The sequence below is a fragment of the Numida meleagris genome, unplaced genomic scaffold (genome assembly GCF_002078875.1).
Source record: "Numida meleagris isolate 19003 breed g44 Domestic line unplaced genomic scaffold, NumMel1.0 unplaced_Scaffold119, whole genome shotgun sequence".
Lineage (NCBI taxonomy): Eukaryota > Metazoa > Chordata > Aves > Galliformes > Numididae > Numida > Numida meleagris.
Genome location: NW_018362987.1, coordinates 543,406 through 559,494, shown reverse-complemented (window position 1 = coordinate 559,494; position 16,089 = coordinate 543,406). Strand labels below are relative to the sequence as shown.

Sequence of the window (16,089 nt, the reverse complement as noted above, 5' to 3'; positions counted from 1 at the left end):
TCAGCACAGCTACATTTCATTAACCTATGTTTTATTTTGTTTGCATTGCAGTGAGTTTTATATTAGCAAGCCTCTAAGAGAAAATTTCTAGGACATTTTCTTTTTGGAAGGAATTATGATTTGTACCATCAGATAGCAAGGAACTGCTCTGAAATCCCGCTAAAAACAATTGCTATGCAGTTGCCATACATTCAAAGGTACTGAGAAGCAGCACAGCCTTTGCAATGTTTATTAGCTTTATGTAAGCTATAGGTAAGTAAGTGTAGATGCTATTTGGGCAGAACCGACTGAACGTGGTTAATTACAGAGGTGTCCTGTGTTCCCTACAGCATGATGTGACTGACTTCAGAATTCAAGCAAGTAATGAAAATATAAAAGGTAACTTTTAGAAAGTAACTGTCAATTGATGGCATAATCATTGGTCTGATGCAAAATGCATCTATTTCTTACTTGGAATTCTGAAGCAATTTCAAATAAGATGCATTTGTACTTTTCGTCGAGATATACTGAAGTTTCATTGCATTTACTGAATAGTTAAAATTCTGAACATTATGAATCAACAAGGCATGCAAATGTTGATGGCTTATTATGCTTTGCATATATGAAAGTCAATGAATCTTTTTCCCCTTGCATGAAGTATTCAAAACCCAAGACCCAATTCTCAGGTGGAAAAAAAATAATCAAAAAACTCAATTTCTGTGGCAGATTTCATCTTACCAACAGTCAGTTTACACAGTTTCAAAACTGTGTGTTTGGAGGAGCTTTTTGTCACTGGCTTTCAGTTAGCGGTCCTACGCTCAGACCCATCTCCTTTGAGCCCCAGTGCTCCACAGGGCTGCTAGCCCCACAGACTGCGAGGTCCCTGCTGGCAACTCGTAAGGACTCCAGGATAATTAGCACAAAAATAAATACTTTTTCTATAGAAAGATTCAGCAGTGGTGCATTAATAAGTAATGTTCCATAATGCAGCCAGTTGTTTAAAGTGTTGAATCTTGAATAAGTACAAAGAAAACCACATAGGTGTCATAGAGTACATGAGTTTTCATGTGGACTGATAATTATCCGATGGAACCTGATAATGGATCAGTTTGTTGCAAAACCAGCCTGGCAGCTGATTAAATCAGCCTAATTGAGGTTTTACTGCTAATTGCCTTTCAGTCTTTTGCAAATTGATGAAAAATATCTGAGCACAGAACAAGACAAAACCTTCACAGAATAAGTACATCAAGAATTGACTGAAGAGAGAAGAGGGAGGAGAAAGTATCCTTCCACACTGAGACACACAAGGTTTTTTTTTTTTTATTTAATAACTTGAACATACTGTTAAAGTGTATATCTTAAATCTAGTAATATCTTAAAGAAAAGATATTACTAGATTTGATCAGCTACAGAAAACAGAGGCAAATATAAAATTAATAAAATAAAAATGATGCAACAAAGCAAGGTTTTCTTAGAAACTGAAATACAGCAAACTGTGAATTAGTTCCTAGAGAGAAAGTAGGACAGTAACAACTAGGAAAAACAGATTAGTACTTGGACTAATTAAGTAAGAGGTTCATACATGTAACCTTTCATCTGTCAGAGGCAGACACTGCTTTTCTTTTTGTTGCAAGGTAATAGACTTGGACTGTGGAACTTGAATTTTTTGAAAGGTTTATGCTAGCCCATTTTAAACCATCACTGAAGCTGTAGCTTACACTCTCCTGAAGGAAATTAAGATTTGCGTCTGTATTATGAGACAGAACTTTAAATAATGACTTTGAATGCTGTTTTATCATGGGCTTTGGTGTTTTTTCTGCAAGATAATTTTCGCAATGAATTTTAGAAGAATTTAAACTTCATTTTCCCCTCCCTGAGAACTTCTGAGTCAGACACAACAGGTGGGACTTCACAAGCAAATTAAAGCCCAGGGAAGCCATAAATAATCTAGGTGTGAATTACAGGCTGTTAATTTAGCTCTGTTTGAGCTTCAGCAGCAATAAAGCAGTTCAGCTCCCAGGGCTCACCTTCCACAGGATAAAGCATTCAGACTGGCTAATGTGCTCCCAATAGATGAAAAGTTTGTTTACTTTGGAGGATGAGATTCTGCCTCCCCTAAGAAGTTTTAACAGCACAACTATTCCACAACAGTAACTGGTGCTTGTGTTACCTTAGCTGTAATCATAGAGAAAATTGGACAGAGAGGAACCTTAGGAGATTTAAGAAGGGCAACTCTTGCACCTGGGGAGGAATAACCGCATGCATCAGTAGAGATTAGGGGCTGACCTGCTGGAAAGGAGCTCGGTAGAGAAGGACCCGGGGGGTCCTGGTAGACAACAGGTTGGCCATGAGCCAGCAGCGTGCCCCTGTGGACAAGAAGGTACCCTGGCGTCCAGCAGGTAGAGGGAGTTGATCCTCCCCCTCTGCTCTACCCTGGGGAGACCATGTCTGGAGATGAATATCTCCTTCTCTGGAGATATTCAAGACCCACCTGGATGCTTTTCTGTACAACCTGCTGTAGGGAACTTGCTTTAGCAGAGGGCTGGACTAGGTGATCTCCAGAGGTCCCTTCCAATCGCTACAATTCTGTAATAGCCCTAATCAGTCTGTGATGGCTTAATTACAGTGGATCATTGGTGATGAGCTGCAGAAGGGACAGTCACAAAAGGAGGCAACCATCGATGAAGTCCCACCTTGTGGCCATGCTCAGTTAACATGCTGACTTAGAATGTATTATCGTAACGTTTTATTCTATATGCTCACCGGAGGGGACCATCAGATGACCTCTGGCACTGCCAGGAAGATGTGCAGCTTTGGGACAGTTTGCACCATCTGTGCAAATAGCTGAAATGTAAAACAGTTTTTTACAAGTGTATAAACACTAATTATATAGCACTCCACACAGCTTGGAGCAGATTTAATAATATTGTTAATATTGCTACGAGGCAGACATCAGACCAACTCTCAGAAGGCATAACATAAATACTGGTACTGTTTTTGAGGAAAAATTACTTCTCTGGTAATGAAGAGACCCATTAACTTTGCTGGTCTCCTTCATTTCACCAGCAAAGACCATAAACAAAGCCCAAGCTGTATGGATGCTTCCTTGCTAATGCATCAATCTGCTTTAGAGCTTCTAAAGGAAAGAAGCCTTCAAAGAAAATACTTTATTTACCTCAGTAAACTCACGGGTAGAGGCCAATTAAAGACAACGAATCTTGTAAGACTGAAAAAAACAAAATCTTTTCTTTCCAGTTACATTTAATGTTTTACTTATAAATGCTTCATTTTAGGGGTCAGTTGAGTAGACATCTTGTAAAGAAGCACTTTTCAAGCTACTGCCTTTGAATACTCCATACCACCACATTCTTTGTTAAAGATTCATTAACATTCCTTTTCATGTTTATTGCGAAAAATACAAAAAGTACTTAAAAAGTAAATGATGATGCTGGACTAAAAATATTCCTTTAGCCTATGTAGTGGTTACCATTAGGGAAAGAAAAACAAATAGAAGACAAAAAAAAAGGGCAGTATATTCTGTTCTATTTGCTACTCTTGCTGAAGATTCAAATCTTACAGAGTAGTAAATTTTGATTTTCATAAAGCAACAAAAACTAACTAGTGCAAGTAACTTGTTATTAATCATTTTAGTGTAGGAGTACATTGGCCACCGCCAGTTTCTATACAACCTGACACTGGGGATAGGGGGCTTGCATCATTATGAACACTTGCCAACATGGTATAATGCAAACTTCCTATATCATGCAGCCATCTCCAAAATACTTCTGAGTTTCTCTGTCCAGGCTGCTTCACCAGAGCAGAGGATCCTGTTACTCCACTCAGCTTAGGCCTCTCTGCACCTTTATCATACCGCTGTTTGCAAGACAAATATGTGTTTTATTAGTTGAGGTTTTCTTTTAAATTATTAATTTATATATACATATATATACACCATCCCTGTTGTCTAACTGCATTATAATTTACAGGTCAAGTAAATATTTCAAGTACCAATGTAAAACTTGGAGTATAAACATCCTTCTTCTACTTATGTTTATCAAAATAGCTGCAGCGCTACAAAAAGATAAACAGCAAATGGCAGCTATTTTTATCAACAGAACCAGTTTCTCATTTCACAGATTAGACTTCTCAAGGTGCAATTTGACACAAAACAGCCAAAAAGAAAACAAAAAAAGCTGACACCTGAACAGATTGCAGCTTTTGAAGTTAAATGAATACATTTTGCAACTCAGAAGTAATCACTAGTTAGATTTTTGCTGGCCTTCCTGGCAGGCATCACTTTCCCTTGTAGTGCCAAGAGTATGTCTGCCCACAGCAAGGGCAAGAATGGAGACAGAGCTGAGTTCCTTACATCTGTGAGAGCTGCCTCAGGAAAAGTATATAACCTCTGTACTGTCTTTGGGTAGCTAGATTAAAAATAAATAAATTAATGTAATAACCAAGCACTGATTTTTCTTAATTACTGCATGTATTCATAAAGTCAAATTCAGCCACTGCAATTAGAAATATCAAAGTGTAGAAGCGAAAAAAGAGAAACGTAACTCAAAGTAATAAGGTTAAATATGGAACGTCCCTCCCCTTCCCCGCAGATTTTCTGCTGTTACAAGCTGAGTATCAGGGCTCCAGTCTTACTAAAGCTTACAAATAAAGATGCAGTTGTGAGGAAGAGCTTCTGAGTACAGAGAAATGACCTCTTTTTGAGGTGCATGAGGCCTATAAGATCCAATCTCCTTCCAGTTTGCCATCAGGTCCAGTCTGACTTACATAACCTCTCTGAAACTTGTCCCAGACCTTTCTTATCCAAAAAGCACACTAATTGAACATCATGACTGCAGGAAGCTTTCTCTCATCTCCTTGAGATTATACTGGTTATTTAACCAGAATCCATCTGTTAGCCCATACAGAAGGAACTGATGAACTCCTGCATACATTAGAGACAGTTTCAGCTGGTCCTAAAATGGATGAAATGACCGTGAAAGATTTTGAAACTTGCTAAGGATGTCATCTGAGTCAACCAAGCAGGGTGGCTGCACTGCTTGGAATCCCCGCTCAAGCATACTTGCAACAGGACCCAAGCCCGGACCAAGCAGGAAGCCTAACTTGTTAGATGGCAAAAGTCTACAAGGAATTGGGACAGCAAGGAAAATAAGGCAGAGAACAGCAAGAACCTCCACACTTACAGCCTCATCCTCCCATGTCTCTTGGTCAGAGGATGCAGGACAGAGATAGTGTCCTGAGATGAAAAAGGGAAGTCACGATCTCCATGTCAATAGTCAAAGTTAACCTAATGTCAGAGTTGACTGGGTGGGGGATAAGCCCAGTGATTCAACTGGTTCTGCTTTTTTGTTTTCTTACATATGTGAATCAAAGGACATTTATCAGCATCAATTAAGAAACTCACATAAATCAAGTTAGCCAACTGAAGAGCACTTCTCCTACCCCAGTGATGGGGTAGGCTTCCAGCCTACCAATCAGAAGCTCTCCTGTAGGGAAGAAGAATTAGCATCATCTTGCATCAGGATTTTGTAGAGCTCTCGCCTCTTCTTTTTGTGGTCCATTGTGCATGTCCAAGGGTGAAATGACTGAACTTTATACTAATCCTAATTGATGTATTAACCAGTGTACTCAGTATAAGCAGCTACATGGGATCAACTTTGCTCTTTAGTGCCTCTTGACTGAAAACAGATATAATGACAAATAAGCTTTTCAGGGACAAGTGGCTAATGCCTCCTTCCCTAAAAATCTTCCCCCTGAAGTCTCTAACAATACTGAACAGAGCAACGTGCCAAATTCCCTCTTGCAAATGTTTTTTCAGAATATTTCAAGAATACAGTATGGACACATGTAAAAAAGCAATTACACAATTCTACCAAACTTCAGCAAGATTCAGCTCCTGTAGTGAGTAATTTACCGTTGTATGAAAGCTAGAATTTCATCTATTTCTACACGTGTTTTACCCCACTTTTGACCTCCTTAGCACACAAAACTTGGCACAAAGCATGCACAGTCTTTCTAGTTACAGTTCTCCACTGTGTCCACAGAAAAAGATGACAGCTAGTTACAAAACAAACATACAAAACTTACAAAAATCAAGAGGACTTACAGGATCAGTCAGTTCTGGCAAGCTTGCTTGGTAGGTGAGAGGTCTACAGTCACGCGTATTATTCACCAAGACACAAGGAAGAAACATTGGTCCGAGATCATCCCCGTCCAGTACATCCACTGTGAGGGTGGTTGTACTTGTTCTTCGCTCATGAAGATTCTGGGCTCGGTCCTGGGGAGCAAATGGAGCATATTTTGGGAGACTTTCAGAAATCAGAATCTACAGAAAGACTTAAAGTTAAAGGTAAGGATAAGGTGTATAGCTTTTCCAATTGTGCAGATTCTACACAATAAGTAATTATGGAAACTTCAGCCTCAGAGCTACAGCCTTTAGTTTTGTAAAGATTCAAGAGCACTGTGAAGAGCACTGAGACACACCTTTAGAGCCTATCTTCTATTAGGGAAATGCTGGACACACCACAAAATATATAGGGAAGCGAGTTTATATTACTTTAAGACAATCTTGAAGTTGCTTCAGGGGATCCTCATTTTCCCCAGAAATGAAACAGTATCACAACCGTGGTAAACAACAGAGAAAAAGGTTTCATTTCAGCCATTATCAGAACAAAAAGTGAAAAAAACTTTCACAGCCCTCAAGGGCACAAAAAAATTCTCTGATGACAGATATATTAGATACAATTTAAACACCGCTTTTTCTTCCTGGTATGCATTATCTACTGCTAGCCACCGTGTAAAAACCTCCATATAACCACGTAATATGACTTGAAAGAAAAATCACCTCTTTAAAGAAAACTGCATTTCAAACATGAAGGATACAACTAAAGTGTATTCATTAAACACATTTGACATCAAATTAGCATTTCTAGATGTGTTAGAATATGAACACTTAGTGACACTATAATGCACTTTTCTCCATGGGCTGTACTTCAAATATGCAACTTGCTCCCTGTGCCAGAAGGTTGTTTTTTTCCACACATCTTGAGCAAGCTTTTTTAACCAGCAATAATACGTCTAATTTTTCTATGACAGAAAGCACCTAGATACATCTTAAATAAGGTCTTCAGAATAAGAGAGCATCAGATGTGATATTTTAGAGCCACTTTTCCTCTTCTAGGAAAAATCCATATCCAGAAACTTAAAAGCCGGCTAAATAAGAAGTGTAAATGGCCATTATGAGATCTATACTTACATTTGCTTGAACGATCACGAAGTAACGAGTCTTTTCCTCATAATTTAGTCTCTCTCGTAGAACTACTGCTCCAGACAAAGTGAGAGGAATATCAAAGGTCCTGTTGGAAGTCTGCAAAAAAAAAAAAAACAACAAAAAAAAAACAGTAAGACGAAATTGAACATGCTTCAAAGTTAAAGAATATTAAAGATTGGCCACAATGAGATGGCCTATTGGATGACATATCAAAATTGCATGTATTTCAGATTAGAGCTTTTAAACAGTTTTCTGTTTTCTCCCTGCCCAACATAATTGATGAGAATTTCACAGTAAGCATTCTGTATGTAATATAATTCTCTCTGGCTGTTTGCAAGTAACTTGTTACTTCTGATCATGAACTGAAGCTTAACTCTCCTGCTTCTTACCAGTTTGCTGTGCTGAAAGAACACTGACATACAAAAAGACTTTCCTTATTTGTGAGCAGGGAACTGAGGTCTTCTGTTTGACTTACCTTCATTTACATTTTCTCACCATTTTGAAAAGTACCAGGTATCAGAGACTAAGAAATCCTTGTCACTGTACTTAACCTCCTCTCTATTCTGCCTTTTATGAAGGTGACAAAGTTGTAAATATCAAATCCACACAATTAGGTACCAGTTCACAGTGGCAGTTATGCACACACTCATACTCTAACAACTACAGATTTCAGGGTAGATCAAGTGACATTTAATTTGTGCTGCACATTTGCTTACACAGATTCAGACTGCAAAGCTGTGGCACCAAATGACAGGAAGGTGCTGCTAGGATACACACTCTTGTAAAGGATCTGCTTTGCTTAATCACCCATTTGGAGGGAGGATTACAGGTACAAATACAGGTTTCAGAGGTGAGATCTGGTTCCTGTTCTGTCATCAAATTGATCACACCAAAACCTTTCCATGCTTAAGTCTACCAGTGTAGAATATACTTAACACTGAAATATGGTGTATGGGTAATAGCTGTGGATAGTCCAAAAATCTCTCAAAAGGAAACACTACAGAGGTACAAAGTACTATTCTTACCTTGACAACATCAAAAAGGCCCTTCCCCTCCTCCATAAAAGTTCAAACATTTGCATAAGATGTATTATTTTCAGTAATTACATGATAATGACTGTTAAATTTGCCATTTGACACAGAAAAATATTACTGGAAGGTCCATCACAGACTCCGCCAATAATATAAGCCACAATTTGCTCATGACCAAGTTTGGTATGTTTCTTTTTGGATAAATAGGTATATAAAAAGTACCCAGTGGTATCATGTATAGATTTGTATATACGCATGCATACATATACACAGGGGAGAGAGAAGATCAATGCAAAATATTTATACCGAGGCAAAACAGGAAGGTAGAACAGAAGAAGGAAGAATCACACAGGGTTCACTGCTTTTGCCTCCCTTTTGGGATGTGAACCATGCAAGTAACATTTTTGACTATTGTATGGAAATGATGCTGTTTGTGTGTGTATGCACACTCAAGCACTTGCACAGAAACTCCAGTTCACGAGCAAGATTCTTCTAGCCCATTAATCTCTGGTTAAAAAGGCAAGAACCAACTGGAAAAGTCTCTGTGGCAGAGGATCAGCCAATGCACTCTCAAAATAGTGCCTTCTTTCTGGCATTCCTTGGTAAAAAGAAAGATGTATTAAAGCGGAACTCTACAGTCTGAACTGTTGGGAAGCATCAGTGGAATTTCAACAAAAAACACATTAACTTCTTCCCAAAGTGCCTGTATCTGTAGTCCTCTCTCGCTCCAGTAGAGTAGTGAACTGCCGTAGTTCCTTAGTGATGTGAAGCTTAACTTCCAGATGTGAGTTTGTGCCACAAACAACTCTGAAAGGTATCACATCAGATTCACTCCACACATATCCCTGCAATCGCTCTGCTTATTCTTGCTGCAGTACAAACCATGACCAAGCTCCAAGGCAACTAAGAGATACACAAAACAGCAGCACAGCTCAGCTGCACCTCCATCCAACACTGAAATGAGCCAGCATATGCAGGAAGTCAGGGATATTGAAAGCTCTTTTATGCTTTCTGGCAGAATGACACTGCTTTGTCGCCTGCATACTTCAAGAGAACAGAACTGATCCTCCCTTGAAAAGCTTCAAAAAAAGAAATACTAAAATGCTTTCATACAGCAGTCCTTATAAAACAGCACATTCACCAAATTTAAAGTGGTGAAATGGCATCTTTTCTGCAGGCTGCATGCCACAAGGTGGCAAGGATCACTTCCTGGCACCAAACCTAAAATTGGCCGTTTTGGGAAAATCAGAAAGTCACTACCAGGTCATTCATCTCCATTCCCTCAGCAGTAGAAAGATGGTGTTTCACATTATCATCACTACTTGTTGGACAGTAAGGAGCACAAAACCATCTGAAGAACTACACCTTGGAAATTCAGAGAATTTAAAGTGATTTACAGGGCATTCTAAAAGATGATCTAAACACAGATGATAATACATCTGACAAAAATAGCAAAATCCCTTCTAGATCAAAGGCAGGTTTTAGAGTTCAACAGAATCACAGAATAAGGGAGGCTGTCAGAGAGCATGGGAGCTCACACAGGCTGCTCTGTGCCTCAGCCACTTGGAGGCTGAATATTTTCAAGGACAGAGATTGTATCACTCCTCTGGGCTCCTGCTTCACTCTTTGATCACTGTCACTAGGGAAAAAAAAGAGTATGTCCTAGCTTTTAGTTGGTATTTACCACACGGCAAAATGTGCTGGTTACTACTCACTCTTTCGCAGCACATCTCCGAAATAAGACTGCTTTTGTTGCCTTCATAACTAACATGCAGTAGACAGGAGACAGACATAAGATTTTCCACACTTTTCAGCCTCTGCCTGATTATCAGAAACATGTACAGTTTGGATCTCTGTTGAACAGACAGTTGATGTAACAACCTCTGACGCTCAGACGTTGCTCATTCAGATTTGGTGAATCTACTCAAAGCATAATTACACATTATGTTTTTACTGACCCAAATTTCCAACTAGCTTTGATGTTAAGTGTGCAAGTTTTATGACCACCTCTTTTGATCATGCTAACTTCTCATAATATAAGCTGCCCTAAGCCATAGGCCAGTACAGTGCTCTATAATGCAGGAGGATAATTCCCATACCCAGCCCGAGACACAGTCTTTCCCATCTATAATAAACTGGATTAAAAAGAAGTGCTGGTGGTGCTGCTGGGCTGTGCTCCCAGGTTCTAGCCTGGGAGGCAGTAGCTCAGATAAGAGAATAAAATTAACTCCTGCAATTTCGCTTTTTACTCGTGCAGGTGCACAAGAGAGGTGGCAATCCACCTTTTGGAGCAAGGCTGCGTGCTCTGGAGAGCCTGGTAAACTACATATCGCTGAACTAAATCCAATGAAATATAAAGCCCTATATAACTACTACACAGAGGAAAAATGTTTTATCTCCTCCCACAGATAGGATCTTCTGAAAAAAATAGGAACACTGATTCATCTGTGGTAATGATGTACACATCCAAGAAAAGCAAAGCTTTGTGTTTTTTTCCCTCTGGAGTTTCAGCTTGCATGTACCTGGTTTGCCCATGATCTCAGCTACCCAGACACATATTTAATGCACACACCTGCAAACAGTGTCAATGAAGCATAACAAAACCAGGGGAGCTGGCAGGAATATTGCTCATCTCTTTATTTCAATAGAGTCTGAAATTCCAACAGAGTCCTACCGGCACAGGTAATTTTGATCCTCACCAGACAATACAGAGAATCCCAGCAAAATTAGCTCGCAAGGATCGAGTCCAGAACTTCTTGGTGGATGCATTTGTCTTAACCTTCAGGTATAACCAGAGTCTTCAGAGATCTAAAATCGACTCTGCATTAGAAGATTTTTTTTTTTTGCAAGCTAATCAACTTCATCCTTTGATTGTAAAGGCCAAGGGAAATTTTATCGCACCAATCTGTACAGCAGCTAAAGAGACCAGAAAACCACCCAGTGTGTTTTGCATTCATTTTTCTACTTGACTTTTATATACCTTCCCAATTAAACAACAAACTGTTTAAGCTAAATTGAATTCTAGATAACACCTTTATTTTTTTCTTTTTTTTTTTTTTTAATTCTTAATTGGCCTCTAATGAACATTATCAGCATTATAGCTTTTTCAAAAGCAGCTGCCTGTCATTGGTGCCAAACACTGCTCTGGGCATCTTCAGCACACAACATGGGAGGATCCTTGAAGTAGAGAAGCAGAAATATTTCTAAGTTGTACCCATCACTTTTGAGTGTAGTAACACTTTCCCAGGTTAAGGAAGATAGTTCATTGCAGCAGATGTTTTGGGATATCTTCCCAGCATGATGAAGGTGGCAATGAAGCAGCTTTACAAGTCATTTCTGTGAAGTATACATCCAAAGTGCATTACTAGGTAATGGACTATTACATGTATAAAGGCTCTTGACAGATGAAAGAAGCAGGTTTCATTAACCAGGAATGCAACAGAACTTAGGTAGACATTTAATGAAGCGACTAACTACACCAAAGTTGCTCCAAACAGGGAAGTCCTGCACTATTCTACATAACCTCTATGTCTGTATTTAAACTGAGAATTAGATTGCTGTTTTCCCACAAAACCATTTCTACTCAAATAAGACTTCAGTAACAGCAGAGATTTTGAATGAGAGGTTAATAAATCTATTTGCTATACACTTATTCACTTGAACATCTACATTACCCTTGGGATTAATAGATTATCAGGTTAACATACTTAAATTATCACAACATCTGATCTCCATGTGCTCTTAGCCCATGGAAAAATCTATCTTGGTTTACAAAACAGGATTGCTAAAATAATTTTAATTTTTCAAGAAAATGCATATGGACACTTAAAATAGATCACTTGTAAAAAAGCATTGCGATAGAGAAATTCACAAATCTGAACCTAAAGAATATTTATCTTAATACCTCAAACTTTTTGTCTGTAAAATGATATGTTTGTACAGATCACAGACATAGACCATTACTGTTTTATTTTAGTAATATGTATTTCTTTTTCCAAGTGGCTTTTTTTTTTTTTTTTAAGATATAAATAGCTCCATATAGGAAGACAGAACATCTCTCGTGAGAAACTTAGCAGTGACTATGAATATATCTTAACTATGAATCCATTACCTGCAAGCGCGTAGCAGAGGATACAATTATCTGTCATAGACAGAAAACACATGCCAAAAAAGAGAAGGTGTGTGAACAACACTAGAAAAGATGGGATGACTGATGCTTCAGTGTTACAGCTGATAGTAGCATGGCAATGAAAAGAAAGATAAATTTGGATGAGTTTGTGGGACAGGCAAGGCTCACAGGCAGAAAGGATAATCTACACCAGGAAGTAAGTTTTCAGGTTTGGAATTTATGATGTCCAACAGCAGTCACTTACTCATTTCTTATTTCAAAATCATTACATATATCATAAACAAATATACACATATTTACATATACACACACACACACAATATTTTTTATATTAAAATATATTTGCAGAAAGGAAAAAAAGTGAAGGCACGTACTTTGTCATTAGGATTGTACTGGATGACATACTCTATCTGGCCATTCGGACCATCATCGATGTCAGTAGCACCACTGTTTCCAGAAAATCCTGTAAAGATGGTTGTTCCAACTGGAGTCAACTGCAAGAGCAGGCAAATAAAAATGCATGTTAAAACTATACAGCACAGAAGAAACGACTGAGGATTCATTTATGAAAGGCACTCATTTTTTTCCATTGTTCTAGTATGTATATCACAGCCACTGTTCTATTCTTCCCTTTAATCAGCCTGGAAAGCCATGAATGAGCAAACACTGAGACACAATAAACTCAGACCCTGCTTTAACTGACACCAAGGGTCACCCAGAGTGAAAGAAATTTCCATTTTTATTGCACAGATCCTATGCATCAGGGCAGCTCTGCGTGTTTTAGAAAAGGTAAAGATGAAAATAAAAAAGAATTAATTAAATAAACATAAATAGATAGAAGTAGCTACTTTTTCAGAACAAGGAAGGAAAACTGAAATGGCTTACAAGGCAAACAGAACTTACTCAGCACTCATGAGAGCATTAACACTACCAAATAACACCTACATAAACAAAACCACACAGCTTTATGGCTTTAAACACAGGCAAGAACAATGCTGTTTCTCCAATATTTTGTAGGCAGAAACTGAATACTCACAAAATTACATCTTGAAACTTAATCAATTTCTAACTACCCTAGGGTGGACAAGCTGCATGAAATTGAGACCCATTGAGATCAAGGATGTTAGGAAAAATTTCTTCTCCAGGGAGGTGGCAGAGTCACCATCCCTGGCGGTGTTCAAGAAACATGTAGGTACCATGGGACATAGGTTAGCAGGGAAATGTTGGTCATAGGTGGACAGTTCAACTGGATGATCTTGGAGGTCTTTTCCAACCTTTGTGATTCTATGATTCTATATTCTAAGGACAAAAAACCAACCGTTTTAGTTGTCATTTCTGACTTTTAATATTCAGAAAGCTTTGTGAGTAATCCACCTCAGAATCAGATGAACAAACAGCCCTGGATCTGACATAGACATCACTCATAGCCGTGCCTCCTGCTGCTGTCCCTCTCACCATGCCAGAATGCCTGGCCTCTGCCTGCATAGGCAGATCCACTTTCCTTCCTCACCAATAGTTCCTGCACATCTAAAAAACTATGGGGTCCAAAACATTTGAAGTGCTGTAAGAAGAGAAGGTGGCAAAGGACAATGGCTCTTTTACACATTTGTTGCAAACATGGATTGCTAGTTAATTTTCACACTTAATGGTTCATAACATGAAGCAAGTATAGTAGGAAACAGGTAGTTATCAGATATTCATAGCTCCCAGTCTTTTGTCAATTTATAAACCTGTTAATTACTTAAAGCCGTTTAGTAGCTGACAGTATCCTCTGAGAAATATTTTCACAGCTCAGAATAGTGAAGCTTTGAAGTACAAAACATCAATTCAAAAGCTTTAAGTTAAAACTGGCATGGGGCTTAACTTCTTCAGCACAGCTGCACCATTCACACTTAGGGCACAGTAACCATCTGTAGCTCTCTGGCTACAAACAGTCTTACTGCTGGCACAGGCCATGGAAGCATCCCACACACTTGCTGTAAGCTGGCTCCCTGGGGCTACTAACTGCTCCCAAGGCAGTGAGGTGACTAGTGCTGCAGAAATCTTTGCCTTGCACTTTGCCTGGGTGCAGCGGCCTGTAGGGAACAGGGGGAGGCATTAGCTCAGATACACACACTGAGCGATGTTAGAAAACCAGGCCTCTCTGCTCTGTTTATGGGATCCTGACAGGGCGCAGATAACTGTTTGGTAACATAAAAAGGCTCCAGCACTGCAAACTACATCATTAAATGATAACAAAGGCAACAGTTGTAAAAATGAAAGAGCAGTATACATCAGAATTACAATTGCAGACTCTTACAGCACAGTCAAAAGATGAAGTCTTGGATTTGGCACATTGCATCCAAACTAGCTGGCTACAGACGTGCAGGTCTTCATGAACCTGATATGCAGAGGTCCAGTTCCCCTATGTTTTCTTTTGTGCAATATCTATTAGGATCTTAGAAATGAGACTGAAGAAAATCCCGTATCACTCACTATTTCTGAAAATTGGAAAAAATCCCCACACCTATTCAGTCTTCCAGGCTGTCTGAGATCTCATGTCAAAGAGCAGTGCAGCCTCTGGAAAAATTTAGAGATCTGACCTATTTGCCCCAAATTCCATACGTAATCATTTCAGAGGCATTCCGCACGTAAAGCTACACTATATATGTACACCAAGGTCTCTTGCACTGTGATAATTTACTCTAGCAACACCACAACACCCCCTAGCTACACCAAAAGCAGTAAGCTTATATATATATATAAAAGTGTATATATATACCTTGCTAGGAAAGCTAGGGAGAAATCTTCCCAGAGGTTGTCAAGCAAGGCTATTTATTTAACAAACAAATGCTTTTTGGATATAAAATAGCAGTGAAACTGATTATTTCATGCTTTCTGTGTAACAGTCAATATGTAGCTTGTGTTCAGATGTTCTTAGATACCCATCCTAAGAAACTCCTCTCCTACCACCCCTTTTCTTCTTCCAGTACACTCTGGTGTAGCATAGCAACTTCTGAACTTGTCTTGTAGTATTAAGCTGAAAACACTGAAACCCTAGCATAGGAATTTTAACCCCAGTGTCTCTCCTTTATTTCAGCAAGAATTTCCCCCCCTATAAACCTTGCCATGAAACCTCTACTAGTGTAAACAAAACCTGCACTAACTTCAACGATCCAACATTCAATGGTCCAGTCTTCAGTAAAGCTTGCATCTGCCAAAAACAACTACAGTGAATTACAAAAGTTAAGTCACAGGAGATTAAATGATAGACTGCAAATTTCTCAACTTTTACAGAACCACCACGTCTATAATTTTGCACATCTGAATCAGACCCACAGCAAAACTAAATTATTCAGTTGCTGATCTAATCAAGCAGTGAATCCTACACCACCAGACCCTGCCAGAGCAGGCATGCAAGAGGAAGCAACCGAGCCTACATCTTCAACATGAAAAGAAGTTTGTTCCTATTCTAAAGTTGCTAACTTGAGACTGTATTTATATAAAAAACAGACAGAAGCAGGTTTCAGTCACCAGCCAAGGCTTGCACTTGAATCCCAGACTTCCTTTGGCAACAGTACTTCCTCTCAGGTTGAAAATGACAGATTGGGTGGAAAAATCTTCTGACATCAAGTATTCTGGGATACTGGGGAGGTGGAGAGACATCGTGGCCGGGGTTGGGGGGG

General features: G+C 39.0%; 1 protein-coding gene across 24 annotated transcripts in view; it reads right to left on the bottom strand.

Annotated features, from left to right (window-relative positions):
* PCDH15 (protocadherin related 15) overlaps positions 1 to 16,089 on the bottom strand; it is a 736,955-nt gene that overhangs the window by 228,372 nt on the left and 492,494 nt on the right. For all 24 annotated transcript variants that reach the window (XM_021381881.1, XM_021381890.1, XM_021381879.1 and 21 more), the window contains 3 exons: positions 12,799 to 12,918; positions 7,250 to 7,360; positions 6,101 to 6,271 (listed from right to left, as the gene is read on the bottom strand). In XM_021381881.1, the coding sequence (XP_021237556.1) occupies positions 6,101 to 6,271; positions 7,250 to 7,360; positions 12,799 to 12,918 (402 nt within the window). The remainder of the gene's footprint in view (positions 1 to 6,100; positions 6,272 to 7,249; positions 7,361 to 12,798; positions 12,919 to 16,089) is intronic.